At 42.5% G+C, this 16,487-nt stretch overlaps 2 protein-coding genes across 2 annotated transcripts in view; both read right to left on the reverse strand.

Annotated features, from left to right (window-relative positions):
* Positions 1–4,743, reverse strand: part of LOC105026816 (E3 ubiquitin-protein ligase TRIM50) — a 4,944-nt gene extending 201 nt beyond the window's left edge. The window contains exons 1-6 of the mRNA XM_013135427.4: positions 4,117–4,743; positions 3,425–3,520; positions 2,940–3,170; positions 1,984–2,006; positions 1,552–1,682; positions 1–759 (exon numbers count right to left, since the gene is read on the reverse strand). The exon at positions 1–759 is cut by the window's left edge and continues 201 nt beyond it. Coding sequence (XP_012990881.2) covers positions 200–759; positions 1,552–1,682; positions 1,984–2,006; positions 2,940–3,170; positions 3,425–3,520; positions 4,117–4,524 — 1,449 coding nt within the window. The 5' untranslated portion in view covers positions 4,525–4,743 and the 3' untranslated portion in view covers positions 1–199. The remainder of the gene's footprint in view (positions 760–1,551; positions 1,683–1,983; positions 2,007–2,939; positions 3,171–3,424; positions 3,521–4,116) is intronic.
* A 767-nt stretch (positions 4,744–5,510) lies between these two features.
* The window catches only part of tfdp2 (transcription factor Dp-2), a 71,121-nt gene continuing 60,144 nt past the window's right edge, over positions 5,511–16,487 (reverse strand). Inside the window, exons 16-21 of the mRNA XM_010898508.3 lie at positions 16,154–16,282; positions 12,430–12,528; positions 12,127–12,314; positions 10,528–10,578; positions 6,937–7,026; positions 5,511–6,490 (exon numbers count right to left, since the gene is read on the reverse strand). Of these exons, the coding sequence (XP_010896810.2) occupies positions 6,323–6,490; positions 6,937–7,026; positions 10,528–10,578; positions 12,127–12,314; positions 12,430–12,528; positions 16,154–16,282 (725 nt within the window). The 3' untranslated portion in view covers positions 5,511–6,322. The remainder of the gene's footprint in view (positions 6,491–6,936; positions 7,027–10,527; positions 10,579–12,126; positions 12,315–12,429; positions 12,529–16,153; positions 16,283–16,487) is intronic.

Raw genomic sequence — 16,487 nt, forward strand, 5'->3', positions numbered from 1 at the left:
ACTACTGATCATCAAAATTATCAAACGTCCTGGTCCATAGAGGGCTGTGGACAATATTATGGACAGTATTGCCACCATGTGGTTACAGTAAGGATTGCCCATTGCTTCATTATAACTTCCGATTGCTTTGCTTGTCAATGTCTGCCTTTGTGACTCATTGTCAGGTATAGTGTTTGACTTAATGGAGAAAAACAACCACTTATCTTTCCTTGTGGGTCTGAGGCAGAGAAATGGGCTGCTTATTGGCCCCCCTCTCATGCCAGCACACATCAATCAGCGGGTAGACCTTACCCTGCAGCTCTGTACTGTAAGTATAGATGACCTCCAGCTCATCTGGACTGTCTGCATTGTAGAACTTCAGCACTCCACCCTCGTAGTCCAGGAACACCCCGATCCTGTTGGTCTGAGTGACCAGGGGCAGGGTGACGCGTGGGCTGGAAAAGGCCTCGTACACGCGGCCTTCCCGGAGGCCAATCAGCCACACACCGCTCTCTGGACTCTTGGGGAGCTTGGCCTTGCGGTCGGCGGTGCCCTTGATGATCCCCAAGCGCCACTTGGGCTTGTCTCCCACAAACACCTCCCAGTAGTGTTTCCCGGAGGAGAAGCCCCGGGTGGCCAGCACACAGTAGCTGTAGCTAAAACGCTCAGGGTTGTTGGCGAGGCGCTTCAGGAGAGTGCCGCACTCCACCACAGTGTCCCCCTGGCTGAGCTCCAGCATGGGGTGAGCTGTGAGGAGATCAAACTTCAGACCCTCTGGAGCTGCAGATAATGCAAGAGAGACGGAGAGAATGGAAAAGAAACGCCATAGAAATAGACGCACACAAACACAGCAAAAACAGCATGTAATTACTACTGTCCTGGAGCAGGATCTTACTTGGATTGAAACCTCCCGTGTGTCTGACTAACAGTGTTAATGGAAAACTCTGAGGCTGCTCTAATGAATTGGTTCTCAAGCTTCTCCTGTGGCCATCCCATTTACTGTATTGGCTTACACACCTGCATCAAATTGGCAACTAATCAATGAGCCCTTGACTAGTCTATTGTGGAAGTTGAGGGCAAAATTTAAATGGTGAATGTTGGGGGTGAGGCTTGTAAATACTGCAGCGTGAAGCATACATATGCGTCACCACCCAGTGTGAGTACGAACCCTGGCTCCGTTTCTCTGACTTGTGTCTCTTAGTTCTACCTACATTGAGCTCCAAAATGTTTGGCACCTTTGATAAAGATTAGCAAAAAGGCAGTGTAAAATAATGCAATACACTACGTTGTAAATTTCCAGAATGTGAAATATGTTGTGCTTCATTGATGATTTAAGTTAATTATTAAATATAAAAAAATATATAATATATTTATTAGAATATACTTATTAAATATAATTTGTAATGAGATTTAGGTCCAGAGACTTTTATTGTATACCATTTTTTAATCCAGTGAGCATGTACTATACATGTTTGAATATGAATGCAGGTTTGATTTAATTCATGATCCACTGGGGTGCCAATCATTTGAATGCCTGAATCAATTAGACTACCTGTATAAACAGTCATTTACCTGGCAGGACCCTCCTGTGTAAACGTTTCCACACAGAGATCTTGATGTCGTTGTGATTGAAACCTGGTTTGAAGTTGATGGAACTATATATTTTTTCCTCTCTCTGCTGTTTCTGCTGACATTCTCGAAATCTGTGGGAAGAAAATCTCTTGTGCTTAATAGGCCAAAATGGAAGAACACAGTAAAACGGGGTTGGTACTAGTGTAAATTAAATTTAAATAATTATGTCTTCCTTTAGTATGTTTAACCACAGTGTGAGATATGTAGCCGAAAAGGCGGGGTTACACAGGCGGCCCAATTCAGAGGTTTATTTTTTTCAACATATATTTTGACCTATAAGAGCCGCTCTCATACAAATAACTGGGCAAAAACATTGTATCGTTTCCATTTAGTTTCAGTTTTGTAGATCACAAAGAACCTTTAAATGTTTACCTTGGTGCAATAGATCCATATTTCTGCGAAGGAAGAGTGAAGTAAACAACTTATTTCATTATCTGACAAGTTTTCCCCCCCCAAAACATTCTGGAGATGAAAAAGCTATGCAGAAGCAATAACCAGAGGATACAGTGGTGCGTGTATGCACAGTACACATTAAAGATGCCGTCTGGGACTTTTATCAACCAAAAGAAAATCACCTCCCATTTTGGTCTGGATGTGTAGTGTTTTTTATATGTGCATTATCTGTAAGTAGAAACACTATCAGTAAATCATGGAATTTCAAGTTTAAAAGTGGGTGGTATTGATGACAGGCACAAACCGGCACACACATGACATGGTACATTGTTTTTGGGGACCCTTATTGGTTGGAAAGCGGTGCTTATACAACCACCAAGAATCACAGAGTGCTTATTCAAGTTAGTATTTATGTTGTGGATGATGTACTCCTCAAAGATACAGCTGTCCTTCTGAACTGAACTGCAGGACAGGAAGGTCACTAGTCAGGGAAAACACCAAGATATCACTTGGTTAAAACAAACATTCAAATGCTGTGAAGGAGAAAACTGAGGAGAGATGAACAATACTGATGTGACTCCACAATAATCATCTCGGCAATACAGTGATAAGTAAGACATAATATAAAGGTTTCTAAACATGCATGCTATATGCAACACGTTTGGTGGTGAATATTATCAAGGCATATTATTTTTTTTTATTGATGCTTATTGTATAGTTTAAATAAAATAATATTCTCCACATTGACAATAAATCAGATTTTGTGCAGAACATTTTTAGAGGGAAATCACTAACAGATTTCAATCCCACTGTGATACACAACAAAATGAGAAGGGTTTGAAGATGTACTACTGTATATTCTCTGTACATCTCCCTGCCGTCTGCTCCTGTCAGAAAACCCTGTTTGCACACACTGACCCGACGACAGAACTCACCGCGATGAAGCCGAGGTGGCTCTCATTGCTCAGAGCCTCCAACATGCCCTCTGCTTCCTGGAACTTGGCCAGAGTGTGTGTGAGGTCATCGGCCTGGCTCTGGATGGAGGAGATGAGGCCCGCAGCTTTGCTCTCCACCCGCTGCATGAACCCTGACTCCTCCAGCTCTAGGAAGCGCCGCAGCTCACCGAACTCCTTACGCACCACCCACTTCAAAACGTCTGACTCATTCTGGAAATGCAGAGGGCCAGGCACAATCACATGTGTACCGTACATCTTCAAGTGCAGGTTTATTTTGTGTGCATACTGGTGAGGGAGGAAAGACACAGCTGATTCTGTGCAATGGCTTTTTCAGTATGTATATGTTTCATCCTCATGAAAACAGTGCCACACGTGCTGCAGTAGGAATGCTGTGGACTGGTACTAATTATGTTAATAAGGAACATTCTTTAGGTGTCCAAAGGGGTCAAGGAGCTTCCACTCACAGTGATGCGGGATTTGTTGTAGGCCATTTTACAAATCTGCTCTTCCAGCTTCCGCTTCTGTGTCTGAAAGTCTGTCATCAAGCAGGAAATATCCTCCTTGGGAAATCATGATAAAATTAAAATACAACAGTAAAAGAGACCCTGTTCTTAAGGGGTTTCCCCTGAATAAATAGAAGTTCGATAAATAAATATGCATAATTATTACTCGGGTGAACTCTCCCTTTAACAATCATGCAAAGACTTTGGAGCAAGGTGATGTTATCATAAAAAGTGGTTCTAGCAAACATTATTTGAGGTTGCAATCAACAGAAAGCTTTTAAGTGATCTTTATCGGCTATGTCAATGTTCATGTCAGTGGAAGTAGGAATGCAACAGGTTTTGAACAAGGCAATTGTTCAAAACATGATACCGTAACAGAAAAGACAGCAGGCATATTTGCTTCCCTCTTTCCTTGGTCTCTCAGAGTTTAAAATCAATTCAGTTCCCATTAACTCAATTCAGGTACAGCATAAAAAAAATAAAAAATAAAAACTATAATGTGCCATTCATTTCCAATGAGGATTTCAGACAGAGCCCAACTCAGTTGCCAGGCCCGGGCTTGTTGCGTTAACAGTGGTTATGAACGATCAAGAACGAGCCGCAACCTGAGCGGTGACTGTGTGAGTGTTGGGACGCGGCGCGCGGGCGCTGACCTTCATGCGGCTGTAGACACTGCACACCGGGGTGATTTTGTGGCCGTGGTGAGCACCGATGCTCCCACAGATCCCGCAGATGACCGTCTGATCCTCCTCGCAGTACAGACTCAGGGGGTTGTGGTGCTCGGGGCAGCTCTCCGGCTGGGTCCCCTCCGGCCCGCTCAGCTCTCGCAGCGCGTCCACGATCCTGGCCAGGCTGACGTTGGGCGAGGGGCTGTCTCCGTCCACCGCGCAGCGACACACGGGACACTGCAGCTGCCCCAGGGGGTCCATGGTCATGGAGCGCACGCAGCTCCGACAATAGGAGTGGCCACACTGCAGCATCAGGGGCTCGGCAAAGACCTCCAGGCACACGGGACACCTCAGCTGATCCTCCAGGGACACAAGGCTCTGTCTGTGGTCCATCAGTGGCAGCGAAGGACCACACAGGAACCTCTGTCACCTGTTACAGGGCAAATCCTCTTCGGTCTGTAAGGTTTTGGTGCATTGAACCCGTGCTAGAACCTTCCCAGTGGGCTCTGATAAGACCTGTTGAACTGGCTCCAGCCTCCAGTACCCAAAGATAAGAGCTGATAGTGTGTTGAGTCAGTGTGTGGTGAGCAACCACACACACGCACGCACTCACGCACTCAAACAATAACTTAAGAAAAAACCCACACAGACAAATACACACACATTCACACACATAGTGGCCACCTTCTGGCCCTGTTTTATCTGCTGCTAAGTGCCGTCCACTTCACTTAAAGTGGCTGAGACATGGCCACTCTAAAAGTATGGTTGGGATTCATTCAAACCAGCTATAGCAATATAGTTTACAATCTATAATTATAACATTCATACCATACCCACACGCTTCTAATTCTGAAAAGGCATACATGTGAGTCACCATGGTAATACTGTTTCCATTCAGTACCCAAGACCAGTCTGTCAGTGGTCACCATGGTAATACTATGTAAAAAAGCTACTTGTCAAAAACGGCAAAGCACGTTTGACTGAACGGAGTCTTAACTCCCCAGTAGATATTCAGAAACGAAATAGCCAAAACTGTCATATAACTCATGAACTCGGTTGAAATGCGCAACATGAAATCCAAATTGTAATGCTAATGATCATTCAAATTAAGAAGAAATGTAAAAGATAAAAACTAACTGTAAGCCTGCAGCATGGTCGAAGATGTTGGAACAGATGAATCGTTTTCCACCAGCAGACCTTGATGAGGGATGTTTGACCATGGGAGGGCAGCATTCAACTCTACATTCAGCTCAGGAGCCCATTCAAAGCTACCTGTTCTGTTCTTGCTGCGTGTGAACACTTGAGAACGTCAGGGGGAATTACATTACATGGCAGTGCAGGACAGCTCCAATGAAAGTAAACAGACATAACCTCAGACATTTCTTTAAAATCGTCTTTATTTCAAATGTGTTCTCATACAGACTTTAAGGCATCTGTACAAAGCACAGGTCCTGCAGGATTGTAAAAATCACTTCCCTTAGATGTTGGACAGGTCAGTTGAAGTATAAGCAGATATATTTTTTTTTGGGCATTTTTATCCTTAATGTACTCTTTTAATCAATAATCTTAAATTACAGCTATTTATCTATTTCTTAGTTTGATTTCTTACATCTTTCAGACAGTGAGATAAAGACAGAAACAGTGTTTATATCCATCAAGTATGTACATAGAGAAACATCACGTCACAGACAGCAGACTTCACAGCACTACAGGACAAATACCACATCAACTCGATGCTCCAAATACAACTATATACAGGTCCCTACTCTGGCACGATGTCGCTACATCACCACTGACGTCACTGGAGGCAGGGGGTGACAGGTGTCTCGGATGTCTGTTTCAAGGGCAGAACATGTTGGTAGTTTATTGTATATCTAATGGTGTAAAGGGCCAATAGGCAGGCGGGGATGGGGGAGTGGGAGGAGTCACTGACAGGGATAGGAACGGGATTTTAAAACAAATATAAGAAGCACACCACCATGCTACCGTAGCTTCCCCTGATTCACCTCTCCAGTCGCCAAGGGAACAGGGCCTAGTCCTGGTTGTGGAGGGGGGACGGGGACGGGGGACGAGGGGTTGGTCGGGGGGGAGGTGAAAGTGAAGGGGGGACGGTTCAATGTCGGAGGGTGGGGGGGGGCATTGATTACACGCTGAATCGCCATTGCGCTGTTTTGGTGGATTTCCTGAAGCACTACTCCATCACGTTGACCCTGAACGTCACACGTCCCAGGAACTTGTCGCGGTCGTCGCTGTTCCGCAGGTCGGAGCCCTCGATCTTACACTCCACGGTCACCTCGTTGTTGTAGTCCTCTTTGTTTAGCAGGAGCTTGACCGCGACCAGAGGCTGAACGTATGTCGGCTGGCGAACACAGGGAGAGAGGGAGGAACCGTTCATACACAGATGCACGAACAAGAACACATCCACACGCATGCAAACAAGGAACGCCACTAAGTGTGCATTTGTATAACGTCGTTTTTTGGGGGGTTTCTTCGGACTGACGACAACGGTGCTCTTGCGTCATGAATGCGTAAGTCTTGTTTGTAATGTTTCGTAATTTGTTTTATTCATTTCCTCTGGTAAAATATAAGGTTATATACATTTTGAAACAAAAAAGTACGTCATTTTCCGCTCAGCGCCTGAATATAGTCTACCCCAATTCAGTCTGTTTCCCCTGTTCTCCATGATTCTGTTTTTCCCAGACTGCCTCGATAACGGTCCAATGTAATCAGTCCTTCTGCACTCGATCTCGAGCGGAATTCCCTGACAGGTTCCTGTAATGTGTGTATCTAGTGTTATGTACTTACATGCAGGTTTTTCCCATAATAAGGGAAGTACATCTTATCGAATCGCCCCTCAGCTGGGAAGTAATTCATCAGCAAGGGGCTCTCTCTCCCCTGGGAGGTAGAGGAGGTGGTAGAGGAGGTGGAAGAGGAGGTGGAAGAGGAGGTGGTAGAGGAGGAAGTGTGAGATCACAAACAAAATAAAAACACACATAGAAATTCACTGGGAACATACTAGACTTCCTCCATGACTCTCAGAGCTTTTCAGAACAAGTTGCACCGAGCCTGGAAAGAACCAACACACACAATGTAGTTACCACACATCGACACACACACACACACACACACACTCACACTCACACTAACTTCCACCAGATGGTTCTGTGTCACTGAGTTGAGATGGGCGGCCTACACAACCACATGGCCCTTTACAAATGATATCTAACTATATAGATATGTCCAATACGAACATCTAAACATAAAATAATATACTATAAAACATCTTACCATATAGAAATATACTATAAACATGTAACCATATAGAAATATACTATAAACATGTAACCATATAGAAATATACTATAAACATGTAACATATAAAGATATACTATAAACATGTAACATATAAAGATATACTATAAACATGTAACATATAAAGATATACTCTAAACATGTAACCATATAGAAATATACTCTAAACATGTAACCATATAGAAATATACTATAAACATGTAACCATAAAGAAATATACTATAAACATGTAACCATAAAGAAATATACTATAAAACATGTAACCATATAAAGATATACTATAAACATGTAACCATATAGAAATATACTCTAAACATGTAACCATATAAAGATGTACTATAAAACATCTTACCATAAAGAAATATATGATAAAACATTGAACCATTTACAAATATGATATTTTAACATCTAACCATGTAAAAGTATACTAAAACACATTTAACCATACAAAAAGATACTATAGAAACTAGCGTCCCTCCTTTCCCTATTTGAATGTATGTCATTTAGCAGAAACTCTTATCCACACGTACGATAGTGAGCGCTAAAACATTTTCATTGCGCCCGTCCTTGACCCCATAGAAAACAAACCCACAACCTTTCCATTGCAAGCATCATGCTCTACCACCTGAGACAAACAGCACCTCCCTGAATGTGTGCACCCATTCATTTCCACTCACAGATTTAAATGCACAGGGTAGGCATTTGTATGTCGTGAATATGACTTTCCCAGTCACAGCATATAGCAACAGAACAAATTAGTTTAAAAATATATAGTCTGAATAATTAAGTACTGGCAAAGGTGAAACAAAAGTTAACTACAGATTAACTACAAGTCTACATACATTAGCCCGGACAGCATTTGTCTCTGTTTTTGAGATGGCACATGCAGAACACAAGGATTTGTACGCCTGAGGTAATTCACAGAAATATTTAAACAGCAGCAAAACACACCATGTTTTTGCACAAGATAACTATTACAGTGCAACATTTCAGTAACACAGAGCTTGGACAGTGTGTGGTGTTCTGCACGCCTGCAGGGGTCTGGAGGATTGGAAAGGGGGTTCAGTTCAGTTTAATCAATGAGTTTGAGTTTAGTTTGATCGATACTAAGACAGAGCTAAGACAGGGTCACTCACTACCTCAGCAAATCGGCCTTCCGTAACAAATCTCGAGCTTTTGTTGCATCAGACGGCGTTGTTACAAGGAGCATTAAAACAAATGGAGTACTTGTTGACAGTAAGAATCCAAAGCACCCGTGGGATGCCACAAAGTGCATTGCATCGCACTAGTAAGATGCTGCCATCTTACATGCTTTAAAATGTTCTGTGATCATTAGAATGGTCTACAATGGAGAGGAATGGCGTCAGAGGGAAATAGATGGAGAGAGCTAAAACACCAGTTATACATGAGTTTTAAAAAAAAAACTCAAGCCTCTGTCTTCCTCTGAAAAGCAGTGTACATTAGCAGTGTTTCCAGAGATGGAACAGGAAGCAAGATATCCCACTCTAATTTTGTTTTCTGGTTCATACCCACTGGACTGACTAGACCAGACTCAGCCGCTAATACATTGGCGCCTATAGGAGTGCCACCCCTTAAGCAGACCAAACAACGATTAACAGCCTGAGTGGGACATCTTCATTTTGCCACCATCTTTGGTGTTTCTCTGTACACATCTGCAAACAGATCACAAATGTCAAATCAAACATTCTCAGTGAAGGAGGGGTGGTGAGAAAGAGAGCGCAAAACACAGACAGAGTGAGTCAGAAGTTGGGGGGGTGGGTGGGGGGGGGGGGGGGTTGTTATAATGTCAGAGCCGGAGGAAAACAATGGAAGAGCCATTAGTGAGAGTCAGGGTTCTAAAAGTAACCACAAGAACCACTTAAAGGGGTATTTCACCCTCGAGGACCCTTAGGTGGTTTGTATCCTATTTGAGAGAATTCTAGGTCGGCGAGATTAGTTTCAAACATAATTGGCCCGTAGGAGCCAAGTATATCAGAACGTGTACGGAAGAGCGAGCAACTCAGGAACGTTTTAGTCTGCCTTTAAAACAGTTTTTTAGGTGGCATCCTTCTTAGACCTCACAACCAGATTTATGAATCCAAGTTACATTTGCTTGAAAAATCTACATTCGAAGAAGTTATGTTGGCTTTTACGTTGGTATTTTGGGCAACTGTGGTGGGATAACCGACACAGTTGAGGGTAAAAAAACGTCAATGTTTTGTAATCCCTATGCCAATAGGTAATCCGCTAGGAAAATGGTGAAACATAAAAAAGGGAATATCCAGAACTTGGTGTTCACCTATTTAATCTCTTCTAGCTACATAAGGGTACATCCGTGAATTGGGGTACTGTACATATTCAACTCGCAACAACGAAATAGCTTGCAGTTACTACAGCCAGGCAATAAAACACAGAATGGTCATGATCAACATTGGAGTAAATGTTTTTTTCTTTCTATTTCAGTCTTCTAAATAATATTTCTAGTGTATTCTCTGATCACCAATTTGCTAAGGAGATGGTATCTATACAGAGTTTGATACCTCCAGAAAGAGCAAAATTCAAATGAGCTCATTCTAGATTGTGTTGCGTGAGGAGATGTTTCATTATTATGACACAAATGTATCGTTGCTAACATAAGTAATTAGTTCATTAAGTCGATGAGCAATGGTGAAATTCCCCTTTAATACTGACTTTTTTTCCTCAGTCCGTAGCGCTTTCTGATGTGATTCAGTCCCATACATAGCTACAGGGATTGGGTTAGAAAAGCTCTACAACATGGACGCTGTTTAAAGCAGCAGAGGGTAAAGCGCCACATCACAGAGGTGGACAGAAGCAGCGCGGAGATTGGCTAGGACCCCGGAAAATGTGGGGGTGCTAGCACCTGACTTCTTACCCACCAGAGAACTGCTGGCCCTACAGGCAGCGTGGAGAGAAATCAAATACAGACACGTGTGTGAACACAGACAGAAACATACATGTGCACACCTACATAGTGTACACACACACACACACACACACACAAGCAAACAAAAACACAACAAGAAAAACACAAATATAGCCTGCAAAAATAAAACAGGGCGTTACCTTGGCTGTGCAGTTTATGTAGGGGTCCCCACGGGGTTTAAGTCCAATGATCTGCAGGTGTGATGAGAATGTTATATGTCCAGACATGAACATGTGCAGATTACATTTTCTTGTGTGAAACAGCGCAGAATTAGAACAGATACAATGACAATTGGGTTAAAGTGCGCGCTTTAACTTGAAGGTATTTTGTTTTATCCATATCAGATTAAACATTTAATATTTTTTGTAGATATACTACCAGGTCCCTCACATTTAAGGGTTCTACAAGTATTTGGACTGATTAACATTAAATATAATTTTTGGTACTTTGTCGCATATTCTTTTAATCCAATGATTACTCAAATTAAGGGGTCCTTGTGCTGCTGCATGATGAAGTGCAATTCAGTGAGTTTAGAGGCACTTGGTTGTACCTAAGCAAACAAGATTTTTCTTCATTGACACATCTATGCCTACTTCCTGGAGTGTTACTGATCTGTTGGACTGTAGTTTGTTGCCAACTTCCTGGAGTGTTACTGATCTGTTGGACTGTAGTTTGTTGCCAACTTCCTGGAATGTTACTGATCTGTTGGACTGTAGTTAGTTTTCTACTTCCTGGGGTGTTACTGATCTGTTGGACTGTAGTTTGTTTTCTACTTCCTGGGATCTATTTTTGTATATTTTGTCTGCCTCATAATGACCAACTTGACTTATGTTGTAGAGACAGCAGCAACGGACTCCAAATGCAAATTCAACGCCTAATATTGAGGCTAGACATTGACAGTTCTCTTGTGCATGCACTACAGACAGAACCAAATACATCTGCCTAATGAGAAAAGGCAAAGGCAATTGTCCAGACACACTTGCCATCATTTCTAAATGGTTCATCTGATATGGATGAAAATACCCTCAAATCAATGTTGAGAGTCTGCACATCCTGTGGCCACACTAAATGTAAAATCGAATCCAAAATGTTGTAACACAGAGCAGTTGTTTCTGTCATACATTTGGAGTGATAAAAATAATACCAATTATTATGCCTTCTCATTGCCCACTACTAAACCCTCTAGGCATGTTCTTTTTTAATTTTTATTATTACTATTAGCGTATGATCTCTGTGGGCCAATTTGATCAAAATGTATCACCTGGCATGTCATAAAGACTGCAAGTCAATATTTTCTCATCTGATCGTCAAACTATCACTTAATAAGGTCATCATATTGGCTACAAATACCAAAATCCTCTGATCTCATAACCCACATGGTAGCGGTTAGACTTCCAGTCATTGTGCTAACATTAGTTAGCAATTGCGCTAACACTATTTATAAACCTATTTCATATTGTAGGCAAACTACTTGTGTTAGCTTATAAATCTAATAGCTGACGTTTATGCTCCAGTCAATGGGTTTTACTTAAGTGGACCCTACTAGGGTGTTTCTCCTGACAGTGCATTAAATGTTTTTGCTTGCTCTTAGGCGTTTCAGGCCGGGTGTTTTGTAAAAGCACTTGATGACAACTGCTGATGTATAACAGGCTTCATAAAATACATTTGACTTATTGATTGATTCAGGCAAAGCAGAACCAACCAAGGCGGGTGGGAGAAGGGGGGGGGGCACGACTCACCCTGTTCATCTTGAGGAGGACACAAGGCTGGCCGTCCCGGTAGCCAAAGCTGGTGTCGGATAGGCCAGAGCACTGCCGCAGAATACTTCGCTTGAACTGACACACCTTCTTCTCCTCCACATCGTCCTGCTCTGTGTATTCTCCCACCATGCACAGATCGTTCTTCTCCTGCACAGTGTCGTTGTATTCTGACGGGGAACCCAACAAAAGAACACACTCAGGGTGACCTAAAAAAACGTCATTCATACCACAGGATCCTTATTTACATGGTAGCATCGGACTGAGAGGGTTTCCGTCACTCACGCTGAAGGAAATGATCCAGATGCTGGACGTACTGGCTATACTTCAGAGGGTCAGTTCGATTGAAGACGATGTCCAAGGACAGAGGCCTGATCACCAAACCTGAGGACAGAGGAGAAACATGTCACATCAACCGTGTCCATGAACCCAGATGACCATAGATCAAATCCAGTTTGTCACACAAAGGCAGCCTTCATCCAGTTTGTCACTCTAAGGCAGTCTACATCCAGTTTTTCACACTAAGGCAGTCTACATCCAGATTTTCACACTAAGGAAGTCTACATCCAGTTTGTCACACTAAGGCAGTCTACATCCAGTTTGTCACACTAAGGCAGTCTACATCCAGTTTGTCACACTAAGGCAGTCTACATCCAGTTTTTCACACTAAGGCAGTCTACATCCAGTTTGTCACACTAAGGCAGTCTACATCCAGTTTGTCACACTAAGGCAGTCTACATCCAGTTTGTCACACTAAGGCAGTCTACATCCAGTTTGTCACACTAAGGCAGTCTACATCCAACATATCAGCTACAACGCCAACAATAACCTTAACCAGCATATTTCCTAATGTTGTTAATATAATAAAGCCTTATAATGTAAGCCTGTATCTTTTTTATGTTATGTTGTGGAGAGTATTTAATTTCTCTGTGTACTGTATTAGCTAAGGCAAGTATTCACAAATGTTATTAACACAGGCCAGATGAAAGTATGCTGTCAAAGCAATAAGAATTCCTAGATTTTTGAATTTAGTAATCAGCTTAATGTTCTCAATGAACATTAAGTATTGATTGTTGAGATCAAACATTCAATCTGACTGGTCAAAAGGGAATAAAAAAGATAATTAAAGGGGAATATCAAAATTTGTTAGTGTATGTTTCTGTCTGTGTTCATTAGTGTCTATGTGTAAAACAAATGTTCTGTCTCAGCCAAAACAATAAACTGGGGAACACCAATAGATTGTGGTACATGTCATATACACTATATGTGATACAGGTCTTTGTATGTTAGGTCCCCAAACCAGGGAGGTGAAGGTAGCTACAGAAGCCATGGTCATAATGGCAGGAGTTAATTTGGGCTGTTTAGATGGTTCTTCAAACAGGCTTTTTTAAATTGCAATTATATATGTAAAGAACAGAAAGTTTTTCTTTTAACTAAACCAGTTCCTATAGGCACCCAGTCATTGCGCTGTTTGCATTCGCTTCATTAATAACCCCAATTTGGTGCTAGCCCTATATAACGATGACAAAAACACTAGTGAACCTAAAGGACAGGAGTTTGTTTGAATGACAGCTTCTGTCCGGGCTGTGGAGATGAAGACAAGCTGCGGGGACCACAGATGGGTGCCGTACTGGTGGGGCAGCTGGAGGCTGCTACACTCGCGGCAACAGGCGCCCACGCAAAACCTCTGCTATGTCACTCACAGAATCACATATCTGACCGAGGAATTATTTTTCCACTCTCCCACGTTACTAATGCCCCTGAGCTTTTCTACAGTATTATCCAGTGGCTTTAAAGTAGTTCTCTCAACAATAACAACACCGGTCACTGACAATTGTGCGGTCGGTCTGACTTGTCTGTTCGTTCCCTGAGTGCCTGCATATTTTTGGTATCCCCATCCGCAGTTTCTGTTAAGCCGTGGATTCAAAATGGGTCATGGCAGCAGAGTCCAAGACACTGCACAGTGTGAGGTTACACGCCAACCAACAGGCTTCCTGTATGCAGGAGCTTCGTCTTATTGCTGCAATGGCAGCTAGTAACCATTCTGTCTCCTGTCAGTTTATTTTACTCATTATGTGTCTTGAGTGCTTATTATGTTATTACACATACGAATGAGTGAGGGCAACGCATTGAACAACATCAAAGTTGCCAACCAGTGAACTTCTAAGCAGTTTTCTATCTTCTCGTTTCCCCCTGTTTTCATGTAAACGGAGAATGCACATGCCACTAACTAGCCAAGGAAATTAACAGGACAGACATAAGAGAGAGCCCAGTGGCGAGCTACCCATGCCAAGAGGGTCTACTAGTGGGCAACAAGTCTGCACAGAAGACAGGATGAACAACCAATGCTGCCTGTCATCTACAGTACAGCAGCTGCTGCGATGAACCCATGGGTCAAATCTAGACTTCTGAGGGGCTAAGCAAGATCTGGACTAGGGTGCTCCCCACTTCAAGGTAAAACATTTTAGTGGCAACCCCCTTGAAGCAAGGGAAACAACAAAGCAGAGTGGCGCTACATTATTGCATCACAGTTTGTATTAAAAAAAGCATAAGAAACCTTTCTTGGGCACATTCTGGCCAAAGCACGATCGATAGAAAAGTCAGCCGTTTTAAAGCATCGGTCAATACAGATTCTTGTGTCGCTTGCCTACATTGGAAGATTCTGATCGCTGGTATACAGATATACAAGTGCATCCCAAGCAGTGATTTATTAATTTAGCCATGATAAGACATTTAAAAAGTACAACCAATCCAAAAATGTACATGACTAACTCTCCCCCTATGGAGCGACTGACATTAGTAAAGAAATGCTGATGCAAAACCAAATGTCAAAATGACCCTCGGTTGTGACCCTGACGTTCCTAAAATAAAATACACCAATACGTTGCCACTTATGCCTCGAAGTCCTGTTCAAACCAGATGGACTGAAGGTGTGCGTGACCAGGCTGACCCTGCTGTTGTCCTTCTGTTTTTTGGGGTCACGTTTTTGGTGTCTTCCTCTATGATTTTGGGAATGAGAAAAAGGATCTCTAAACAATCGGGATCGATGGAAATGCAAATGTATAAAGGTGCTTTAGGTAATGTGATTGAAATCTCAATGTGAATGTGCATTGATACGATGTATGTGGAGATTGTCTCATTTCCATCTGGTGACTTTTTGGCTCCTGCATCTCAGGTGTGACAGATCTTCTTAAGACCCTCTAGGATAACATGGGAGTTTAAAGTTCAGACCCTCTAGGATAACATGGGAGTTTAAAGTTCAGACCCTCTAGGATAACATGGGAGTTTAAAGTTCAGACCCTCTAGGATAACATGGGAGTTTAAAGTTCAGACCCTCTAGGATAACATGGGAGTTTAAAGTTCAGACCCTCTAGGATAACATGGGAGTTTAAAGTTCAGACCCTCTAGGATAACATGAGAGTTTATTGAGTTTAAAGTTCACATTAAGGTTAGGCATTACATCTAGGTAAACTTTAGACATAAATGTTACTTCATTGAGGTTAAGGTTAGGGTTAGGTTTAGGGTAAGATTAGGGTTAGGGTAAGATTAGGGTTAGGTTAAGGTTAGGGTAAGGGTTAGGTTTAGGGTTAAGATTAGGGCAAGGGAGCATGCAATTTCTATTTTCTGGTCCCCATGAGGGTAGCTATACAAACTTGTGTGTGTGTGTGTGTGTGTGTTTAGAGGTTTTACAGTCATCCTTGATTATGAAACAAAAATTTTGTTTAGGTGGCATGGTTAGGCATGTGGTCTAGATTAAGTTCAGGCACAAAAGTTAGGTTATTTAGGTTAAGGTTAGGTTTAGGTTACGGTCAGTATTAGGGTAAAGCTAAGTTTTAGGGACAGGAAATAGGGAACACAGTGTGTGAGAGAGAAGGCCACAATTAGAAAGGGTGGAAGAGAGAGAGAGACGCAGAGAAAGAGCCAGAGGTGGAAACATGCGGGTTAATTCCAGTCTGAGCACTGCTCTGTTTAGGTTTAGTGTCTGTTTCATTGTAGTGTAATACATCACCTGGACTAGCCACTCGGTCGCGGTACGTAGGAATGTTGTCATCCAGTGTCTGCAGCATGACCCACATGGTGAGTGTGAACATTCCCGCCAGGAAGCCGTAGAAGACCAGGTAGAAAAGCAATATCAGAGCTGAGGAGGGAGGGAGGGGGGCAGGAAAGATGGGTAAATAGATAGAGTCGATGGGAGTAAGAGAGAGAAAACATGGGCAGGGGAAGAGAGAGTGTAGAATGTGTTAATCACACAATATAGCACAATATTTTTTTATTTACATTTCTTTTTAAACACTTCCCACTTCCCATCGGTGTATGTCATTTCACTTGGGTATTTGTCCACA

The sequence above is a fragment of the Esox lucius genome, chromosome 1, assembly GCF_011004845.1.
Source record: "Esox lucius isolate fEsoLuc1 chromosome 1, fEsoLuc1.pri, whole genome shotgun sequence".
Taxonomy (NCBI): domain Eukaryota; kingdom Metazoa; phylum Chordata; class Actinopteri; order Esociformes; family Esocidae; genus Esox; species Esox lucius.